Source organism: Cydia amplana, chromosome 5, assembly GCF_948474715.1.
Source record: "Cydia amplana chromosome 5, ilCydAmpl1.1, whole genome shotgun sequence".
In the NCBI taxonomy this organism is placed as follows: Eukaryota; Metazoa; Arthropoda; class Insecta; order Lepidoptera; family Tortricidae; genus Cydia; species Cydia amplana.
In genome coordinates this window covers 20991516-21002455 of record NC_086073.1, presented here as the reverse complement: position 1 = coordinate 21002455, position 10940 = coordinate 20991516, and the positions used below count along the sequence as shown (strand labels likewise).

The 10940-nt window shown below is 38.3% G+C and overlaps 1 protein-coding gene across 1 annotated transcript; it reads right to left on the bottom strand.

The window, feature by feature from the left end:
• Positions 1 to 243: 243 nt before the first annotated feature.
• LOC134648198 (uncharacterized) lies at positions 244 to 5820 on the bottom strand. Its single transcript, XM_063502681.1, has 4 exons — positions 5784 to 5820; positions 1761 to 1949; positions 1349 to 1431; positions 244 to 492 (listed from the first exon to the last, which is right to left on the bottom strand). Exons 1-4 carry the CDS (start codon positions 5818 to 5820, stop codon positions 244 to 246), a joined length of 558 nt encoding a protein of 185 aa, XP_063358751.1.
• Positions 5821 to 10940: the final 5120 nt, after the last annotated feature.

Here is a 10940-nt window from a genome sequence, read left to right as displayed (position 1 = left end):
CAGCCTGGTGACAGACGGACGGACGGACGGACGGACGGACAGCGGAGTCTTAGTAATAGGGTCCCGTTTTTACCCTTTGGGTACGGAACCCTAATTAGTCATGTAGCCTATTTCAATCTCAATCCAGCGCGGTAACGCTGCCTGCGTGATGCGCAGCCTACTAATAGGGACAACATTTTGATAGGTATTCTTAATTTTTAGCTTCAGTTATTTAAATTGTTTTTTTAATATACTTCCATTTAATTACATATCGTCATCTTCCGGTTCCGGTCCAGGTCCCTCCGGCAGCACATACGGTCCGGAGAGCATTTTACAATCCTGCCGCACGTTTAACTCGAGGTTAGTGCACCCGGGCACGTCCCGCGGGCAGTCGAGGGTGATGGCGGTGTACGGGTCGCTGCTCTTCACCAAGCTGATGCTGGGCTTGTTGTTCGGCGGGTTACAGACCCTCAGATACTGGTGTAGCAGCCTTCTTCCAGGTCTGGTGCATTTCTGTTAAAACAGTAACTAAATTAAAAAAAACCGGCCAAGTGCGAGTCGGACTCGCGCACGGAGGGTTCCGCACCATCAACAAAAAATAGAGCAAAACAAGCAAAAAAACGGTTACCAATCCAAGTACTGACCCCGCCCGACGTTGCTTAACTTCGGTCAAAAATCACGTTTGTTGTATGGGAGCCCCACTTAAGTCTTTATTTTATTTTTAGTATTTGTTGTTATAGCGGCAACAGAAATACATCATCAGTGAAAATTTCAACTGTCTAGCTATCACGGTTCGTGAGATACAGCTTGGTGACAGACGGACGGACGGACGGACGGACGGACAGCGGAGTTTTAGTAATAGGGTCCCGTTTTTACCCTTTGGGCACGGAACCCTAATAAACCGGTTCTGGCTGCTTAAGCCGCACACTGGTGGAATCCCGCCGTATTAGGTTAGTATAGCTATGTGTGCCGTATGTGGCCACAAAAGGAGAAATCAGGAGATCGAGTCGCCAGTTTTGGCCACTGGGCATAATGCAATTTCTAATGTGATAATCAAGCACGCCAATATAATAACCTAACATATCCTTAGACAAGACTAGACACGTAAAACCTGTCCAGAAACATGATAATTTTCCAGAGAGCGCTGTTATTCTCATGAATAGGGTGACAGTTCAGTATAGTATGATAAAATTAGTTCCAGTGAAATTCCGCAACATGGCGCGTGAATATATTTCCTGGTCAGGCTTTACATTACATAGGAATTAATAAGTAGAAATTCATTAGGGCCTATTATACTAACTTACCGTGGAATATGCGATCTTATCGAAAAAACACGCTGTAAACTCAGAGTAAAAGAAATATATCTTACATCAGGAATGATCGTGTAAAATTCACCAGATACTGTAAGCTTGAATTTAATACTATCATCTCGGTTGCCAATATATTCTTTGCCTGAAAAAAAAAGATTAATTTTAATTCAATTTGTTATCTTAGGCATATGCCAATTTATTTATGCCTCTATACTATGTTGCGAGAATACATTCCATTTACAGCATAGAAAACTACTTAAAATGTGTCTTAAGGGGCCCACTGATTATCAGTCCGCCGGACGACATCAGCCTGTCAGTTAGAACAAAAAGTTGACAGTTCCGAACAACTGATAGGCTGATATCGTCCGGCGGACTGGTAATCAGTGGGCTCCTTTAGGATCTAATGTTTGTTTTTAGGACTAATTGGACACATGAAACTGTTTAAAATATTATAAGAAATACTTTTGTTACCTATGCTCAGTGAGTCACAAAAAGGGTTTGGTAATTTTGGTATCGCGTCGGCGGCGGCGAGCAGCGCGGCGAGCGCGAGCAGCGAGCGGGCGAGCGGCGACATGGCGGCGGCGGCGGCGGCGGGGATGGCGCGTCGGCGTTGGATTAGTGTGTCGGCGACGGTGACGCCGATACTAACCGTCGCCGACACTCAATATAAATTCGCGTACTGAGTGTAGCGAATAATGCCCATGTCATTTATAATTGCTACAGAATATTACAGTTCCGTTTAGATATTTCATAATTATAACTACTACTTAAACCTTCCAAAAAGGAGTGATATGTATTTCAGTTTATGTAGGTAGGTACCTAATTAATGGTACAACTTTCTTGACGACCGTTTCGAATCTCAATTATCCGCTCAGAAGTTTAATTATGTTAACACACTTAAGTTAATTATTATCATTAAATACTAGTAATTGTACTAGTTTACTAGTAATTGCTTGCGACTTTATCGGTAGGTATACAAATCATTAACCGTATTTATTTTGCTTTAATTTCTTTTTGTTTGTTAGTTTTGGATAAAATATCTGGGCGGGATAAATATGAAATCACAACTTGTCCCGCAGAAAATGTAGGTTATGTAATTTCCCTTTGAGTTAAGATAATATTATATATTTTAGTAAATCAGAGGATGTTTTTAGGACATACGGTGAAATTGCTATTATATTGTAGGTACAGAATAAGGACCTCTATCTATCCACCAAGTTATATCCATGCTGGTGAAGTCTACACTAACTAAACTACTAAGCAAAGTCTTTATGATGAAGTCTCATAAATGTCATAATAAATATTCCCTCTGACAATATTCCACACAATATTATAAAACAATTCCATCCCACAAAACAATTCGCCACTAATTCGGCCAACTTTGCCCGTAAAAATTGGTCCCCTTGCAACTTACGGTACATTTTTCATTTAACTTTCACGCCATTTGCATTTTGACCGGCGCGGCTGTAACGATGTTAGCTGATGGCGCGGGTAGGCCGGGGGCTGGCTGGTAAATTAATAGATTATTGTTTAATTGTTCACGACTGAAAACAACTGTAATAAGGAAGTTTGAACCTTGCATTCGGCAGTGATACTCGTATGCACCTAAGTAGGTATATAATGGAGAAGCAAATGTCTTATCGTCAATCTAGTCTAGATCTAACCAGAATTTGTATTTGAACACTACGCATGTCGCAGTTGTGGACACAACTAAGTTAGAGATAAATTAAAGAACATCATGGTAGCATTTTTTGTATTTTAATGATGTAATAACGACGTGTATGACGCTAATTGATGCGGTCGTTTTACATTTGTAGCCTCGTCGTCAATTTCACGTTTCAACTATATATATATATATATTTTTTATAAGTAATGGTGGACTTATTTACAAGAGAATCCGCTCTCTATTCGCTATCGAAAGCTTCTTACAAGATGTTTTTAAAAATAACATTACCCGCAGGCGTAGCACAACACAACATCACATATAAAACGTTTACCCAATAACTCCAAAACATTATGGCCTAGTTAACCAGCTGTCGTCGCTCGGCCTACAATATTTCGGCGTGTAATTTTTGCCGCATTGCCGCCATATGTCGACGTATAAAACGTGACACTTGCCGCTTTTATGTGCTTGTTTATTGGTCAAGCTGTTGTTTCTGTATAGGGAGGGTTGGGTTGTGTTCTGTATGATTTAAGAATAGCTAGACAGCCAGTCGGCTTTTGGATTTTGGGCGACTTTTTCTGTAGCTCTCAGCTTAACCTAGCTTCGGATTCCGACCGCGACTTGCTTACTTCTTCGTGTAAAAAATACAAAAGTAAACTTAGTTAATAACGCACCGACACCCAAAACGTCTTGGCCTCTGACACGAGTAAGTACACTCCAGTTGTCTCGATCCTGTGCCATCTCCCGCGCCAGTCATCATCGCCAGTTATCGGCGTGGAGATCGCGCAAGTCCGCTTCAACAAAAGTATGTATTCTTTATTTATACGTCCGACATTATGACTTAATATTGACAAGCAACTGACGAAAGTTTCTCTTGTCAACTGCACGCCGCAACAGCCACAGTAATGCCGTACCAATAACGTCGCAACACTAATATAACTGCAGTTTTAACTAGTTAGGCAATTAGTAATTTTATGCCTAACTTGCTCTATTTAACAGAATAAATGAGGTACATCTAATGAATAGGTACGTACCTTTACAATATCAATATTTTAATAGAATTACACGCAAACATCAGTTTATAATTTGAATACCTACGACATAATATTAATATTATTATTCGTAATTGACGAATCAAAACCACAGGCAATTCAATAATAACCAGCATAACTGAGTAAAACAGTTGGAATATTCGTAATCGTTTTACTCGTAAACGTTGAGTTTTAAAAGGAAAAGCTTTATTTCCTCGATTAAATTTGCGTCCATTGAATGTAGTTGAGTGTATCGGTACACTCGACTCGATTGTTTAACTCGGAACTTAACCAAGAGGCCTGTTTGAATTTTAAAATCTTATTTTGACTGGTTTGACTCATTGTTAATGTTATGTTGCTGGAAGATTCTAACATACAAATTCCTCATGAAACACAGTTTTATTTCACGAGTAACTATCGACCAAAGCAAAGATAACTATTACAAATTGGTCTTTAAAAGAAAGTTAGGCTTACTTAAAAACCACGTACCTACTTACTTTCAATCTGCTTCCTTTATTTTCATTTAATTCTGTATTTAGATAATACATATTACTGAAACGAACTAAAGACTAATAAAATTATTTATTGAAATTGACAAACGCCATGTTATATGACACAATACACAGTCATTTCTCACGTTCCGTCATCGCGTTGCCAACCGAAGTGAGATTCAATCAGTTTTCCGGCAAACTGTTGTAGAGTATGTGCAGAAAGCAGAAAGAGAAGAGTCTATAATATAATATAATATAATATGGGGCCAATACATTCCACGACTCTTCTCTTTTTGCACAGACTCTAGTGATAGTTCCATTCAAGGTAGGCGGATATAAAATTAAGATAAGATTTTTAAAGTCTAATCGGCCTTTTGGATTATCAGAAGTTTTATTGGGTGCAAAATATTTTTAAACCAAATAACGGTTGGGTGAGCCCGGCGAATTAATGTTAATACAGACGGCTTTGTTTGTAAATTAACTTTAAAATACACGGGAGTGAATTATTGTTTGTGGAATTTATTTAAATGTTTATTGGCGAAATAAACGGTTCACTGTTATTTAAGGTTTTTATAACTTTTTTGGACCGTGAGATGTTCTGAGGTTATTAATTATCGTATAATGTGTTTATTGCTAAGGAAATCTCTTGTGAGCCAATTTATAGCTAAATTACTTTTACAAGCTTTTATTTAGTTTTACCCGTCCCGTTGTCTGTCTGTCGGTCTGTAATCAAATCTTGCAAGTTAAATTTGATCCACTTCCCGGTTTCCGATTGAGCTGAAATTTTGCATACACATGTAAGTTGGGTGACAATGCAATATTATGGTACCATCGAGCTGATCTGATGATGGAGACAGGAGGTGGCCATAGGAACTCTGTGATGAAACAACGCAACCTAATTCTGTTAGGGGTTTTTAGAATTGTCTCGATGAGTATTAGTTGTCTGTCGTAAGAAAAGTACAGTCCGCGATGAAAGCTTGTACCAAAAATGAAATTCTTGCCAAAAACTTATTTCGAGTATGAATTTAAAGGATACATTAAGCGCGCGTAAACTGAACATCGACATTAACGTTTCGGTACTAACCATAGATTTTACTCATCCCACAAAGTTTCTGAAGAGCATCACATTTTGATGACCAACGAGGCTATGATGGCATATGCCATAAAAATCCACAGCCGTTAACACATTCAAAACCCCGCAAGTGCCGTAATAGCTCCTCACTATTACGGCACTTTTCAACCGCTACCCAATAAAACGTGGCTAAGGATGGGACACGTCGGGGTATCGACACAGTTTATTAAAACTCACAGCCCTTAACATCATCTTCTTCGCGTTGTCCCGGCATTTTGCCACAGCTCATGGGAGCCTGACATCCGCAACCTGGGGGAACTAAGATGATGATGAACCCTTAACACCTTAAAACCCGCAAGTGCCGCTCGTTCACTTTTCAACCGTTACTCATGATTTTTTTTTAACTAATGCACTTTTATCAGTGCTTATTGCAATTCTGACCGCAAATATTCAATTAAGAAAATCAATTAATGAAAACTTGTCTTCCATCATCATAAGCGTTTCAATTCAAGAATTAGGTATATGAACTGAACTGAAGACGGAAATGGCGGAAGTCACGATGCAAGAAATTCAATACGACTAAACATCGATCGTAGGTATATTAATTTGTTTAATTTTTGTGGTGCAATAATAAATAAAGCCTGAATCACACCGGTGTGAAGTTAGCAGCCCAAAGTTAGCTGACCATGATAACCCGACCAAATTAAATCGTCTTGATAAAAATTGAAAATAATTAACGAAAACGATGTTTCTTAACAAAAATAAGTACTACATAAGTAACACAAATAATAAATCTATCAAATCTGACCCAACAGAGACCAAATAAACTTAAAATTTAAAGAAATGTATTTAGGCTGCTAACTTCACAAATGAATTATTAGTGTGAAATTATCGAGATCACACTAACATACTAAAATTATTAGAAGCGGCATCAGATGTGCTATCGTCTTGCCAACTAACGTTGAAATTGAAAGAACCAGGCTACCTCAAATCTGGGTCGGAAAGATATCTGCCTAAGCCCATACTAGGTTTTGCTCAGATTTATACCAGAAGTTGTAGAGATCACACATTCTTACTAGTATTTTTAGAAGCGGCATTAGATGTGCTATCATCTTGCCAACTAAGGTTGAAATTGAAAGAACCAGGCTACCTCAAATCTAGGTTCCAAAGATATCAGCCTAAGACAATACTAGGTTTTTTCAGATTTATACCAGAAGTTGTAGAGATCACACATTCTTTCTAGTATTTTTAGAAGCGGCATTAGATGTGCTATCATCTTGCAAAATAACGTTGAAATTGAAAGAACCAGGCTACCTCAAATCTGTGTCTGAAAAATATCTGCCTAAGCCCATACTAGATTTTGCTCAGATTTATACAAGAAGTTGTAGAGATCACACATTCTTACTAGTATTTTTAGAAGCGGCATTAGATTTGCTATCATCTTGCCAACTAACGTCGAAATTGAAAGAACCAGGCTACCTCAAATCTGGGTTTGAAAGATATCTGCCTAAGTCCATACTAGGTTTTGATCAGATTTATACCAGAAGTTGTAGAGATCACACATTCTTTCTAGTATTTTTAAAAGCGGCATTAGATGTGCTATCATCTTACCAACTAACGTTGAAATTGAAAGAACCAGGCTACCTCAAATCTGGGTCTGAAAGATATGTGCCTAAGCCCATACTAGGTTTTGCTCAGATTTATACCAGAAGTTGTAGAGATCACACATTCTTACTAGTATTTTTAGAAGCACCATAAAACATGCTATCATCATTCCAAGTAACGTTGAAATTGAAAGAACCAGGCTACCTCAAATCTAGGTCTGAAAGATATCAGCCTAAGCCCATACTAAGTTTTGCTCAGATTTATACCAGAAGTTGTAGAGATCACACATTCTTACTAGTAGTTTTAGAAGAGGCATTAGATGTGATATTATCTTGCCAACTAACGTTGAAATTGAAAGAACCAGGCTACCTCAAATCTGGGTCTGAAAGAAATCTGCCTAAGTCCATACTAGGTTTTGCTCAGATTTATACCAGAAGTTGTAGAGATCACACATTCTTTCTAGTATTTTTAAAAGCGTCATTAGATGTGCTATCATCTTACCAACTAACGTTGAAATTGAAAGAACCAGGCTACCTCAAATCTGGGTCTGAAAGATATCTGCCTAAGCCCATACTAAGTTTTGCTCAGATTTATACCAGAAGTTGTAGAGATCACACATTCTTACTAGTTGTTTTAGAAGCGGCATTAGATGTGCTATTATCTTGCCAACTAACGTTGGAATTGAAAGAACCAGGCTACCTCAAATCTGGGTCTGAAAGATATCTGCCTAAGCCCATACTAGGTTTTGCTCAGATTTATACCAGAAGTTGTACAGATCACACATTCTTTCTAGTATTTTTAAAAGCGGCATTAGATTTGCTATCATCTTGCCAACTAACGTCGAAATTGAAAGAACCGGGCTACCTCAAATCTGGGTCTGAAAGATATCTGCCTAAGCCCATACTAGGTTTTGCTCAGATTTATACCAGAAGTTGTAGAGATCGCACATTCTTACTAGTATTTTTAGAAGCGGCATTAGATGTGCTATTATCTTGCCAACTAAGGTTGAAATTGAAAGAACCAGGCTACCTCAAATCTAGGTTCCAAAGATATCAGCCTAAGACAATACTAGGTTTTTTCAGATTTATACCAGAAGTTGTAGAGATCACACATTCTTTCTAGTATTTTTAGAAGCGGCATTAGATGTGCTATTATCTTGCCAACTAACGTTGAAATTGAAAGAACCAGGCTACCTCAAATCTGGGTCTGAAAGAAATCTGCCTAAGCCGATACTAGGTTTTGCTCAGATATATACCAGAAGTTGTAGAGATCACACATTCTTACTAGTATTTTTAGAAGCGCCATAAGACATGATATCATCTTGCCAACTAACGTTGAAATTGAAAGAACCAGGCTACCTCAAATCTGGGTCTGAAAGATATCTGCCTAAGCCCATACTAGGTTTTGCTCAGATTTATACCAGAAGTTGTAGAGATCACACATTCTTACTAGTATTTTTAGAAGCTGCATTAGATTTGCTATCATCTTGCCAAATAACGTTGAAATTGAAAGAACCAGGCTACCTCAAATCTAGGTTCCAAAGAGATCAGCCTAAGCCCATACTAGGTTTTGCTCAGTTTTATACCAGAAGTTGTAGAGATCACACATTCTTACAAGTATTTTTAGAAGCGGCATTAGATGTGCTATCATCTTGCAAAATAACGTTGAAAATTGAAAGAACCAGGCTACCTCAAATCTGGGTCTGAAAGATATCTGCCTAAGCCCATACTAGATCTTGCTCAGATTTATACAAGAAGTTGTAGAGATCACACATTCTTACTAGTATTTTTAGAAGCGGCATTAGATTTGCTATCATCTTGCCAACTAACGTCGAAATTGAAAGAACCAGGCTACCTCAAATCTGGGTCTGAAAGATATCTGCCTAAGCCCATACTAGGTTTTGCTCAGATTTATACCAGAAGTTGTAGAGATCACACATTCTTACTAGTATTTTTAGAAGCGTCATTAGATGTGCTATCATCTTGCCAACTAACGTTGAAATTGAAAGAACCAGGCTACCTCAAATCTGGGTCTGAAAGATATCTGCCTAAGCCCATACTAGGTTTTGCTCAGATTTATACCAGAAGTTGTAGAGATCACACATTCTTTCTAGTATTTTTAAAAGCGGCATTAGATATGCTATCATCTTACCAACTAACGTTGAAATTGAAAGAACCAGGCTACCTCAAATCTGGGTCTGAAAGATATCAGCCTAAGCCCATACTAGGTTTTGCTCAGATTTATACCAGAAGTTGTAGAGATCACACATTCTTTCTAGTATTTTTAAAAGCGGCATTAGATGTGCTATCATCTTACCAACTAACGTTGAAATTGAAAGAACCAGGCTACCTCAAATCTGGGTCTGAAAGATATCTGCCTAAGCCCATACTAGGTTTTGCTCAGATTTATACCAGAAGTTGTAGAGATCGCACATTCTTACTAGTATTTTTATAAGCGCCATAAGACATGATATCATCTTGCCAACTAACGTTGAAATTGAAAGAACCAGGCTACCTCAAATCTGGGTCTGAAAGATATCTGCCTAAGCCCATACTAGGTTTTGCTCAGATTTATACCAGAAGTTGTAGAGATCACACATTCTTACTAGTATTTTTAGAAGCGGCATTAGATGTGCTATCATCTTGCCAACTAACGTTGAAATTGAAAGAACCAGGCTACCTCAAATCTGGGTCTGAAAGATATCTGCCTAAGCCCATACTAGGTTTTGCTCAGATTTATACCAGAAGTTGTAGAGATCACACATTCTTTCTAGTATTTTTAAAAGCGGCATTAGATGTGCTATCATCTTACCAACTAACGTTGAAATTGAAAGAACCAGGCTACCTCAAATCTGGGTCTGAAATATATCAGCCTAAGCCCATACTAGTTTTTGCTCAGATTTATACCAAGATTCAATCAAGTAAGTGTAAGATTTTGCAAGTTTTTTTTCTCGCTTAGTCCATTTCTTGAAAAAGACAGCAACGCGTTCGCGTGGTGAATTTCACGAAAAAGCTTTCTATTGGTTCCCATAAATCTGGGGGCACGGTAGTACCCCCGCCAAGACGAGCAAAGCGAAGCGCAAGGGCACTACCTACCTTTTCTCGAAGCGCTTCGTCGTTTTTTTGAACCCTCATAACTTGGGTTTGGATTATACCAGATAAACAAAATTCTCGGGATATGATGTCAATAGTGGACTTATTAAACATAAAAAATTTCAATTGAATAGCTCTTATACTTAAGATTTTATTCATATCTAAAAAACCCCAATTTCGTCACTGACTCACTCACTCACTGTTGATCATCAAAACCTCTAGGGTACTTCCTGAAGTCCTAGGAAGCTGAAATTTGGTATGTAAGATAGTATTAGTACACAAACAACAAAATAATTCAAAAACTTGAAATTTTTTGCCCCTAAGGGGGGGAAAAGGGGGGTGGAATTTTATATGGGAAATCAATAACCGCTGAACTGATTTAGTTGAAATTTGGTACGTAGATAGTTTTTGTAATGGGGAATGGCATAGAATAGTTTTCAACCCCAAAACGGGCGACGAAAAGGGGGTGGAAAAGGGCGTTAGGGGAAAAAGAGGGTTGAAGTTTGTATGGGGAATCAGTAAAAAGCAGATGTATAAAAGATGCCCCGAGGTACGTATTTCAGGATTTTTAATAGTACCTTAAATCACACGCGCAACCCTTTAAATTAGGGGATGGAAGCAACTTACAAAAAGAAGTGAAATCCCACCAAAAACATTTTCATGTAAAATGTTGCCAAGACGAAACCACAAGGCTCAC

Bases quoted from the DNA above. Each gene is read 5' to 3' on its own strand.
- LOC134648198 (XM_063502681.1), bottom strand. From the start codon at position 5,820: ATGCCGGGACAACGCGAAGAAGATGATGTTAAGGGCT. The intron at 1,950-5,783 runs GTGAGTTTTAAT...ATTTATATTGAG, and splicing joins AGAAGATGATGTTAAGGGCT to TGTCGGCGACGGTTAGTATC. The intron at 493-1,348 runs GTAAGATATATT...CTGTTTTAACAG, and splicing joins TTTACACGATCATTCCTGAT to AAATGCACCAGACCTGGAAG.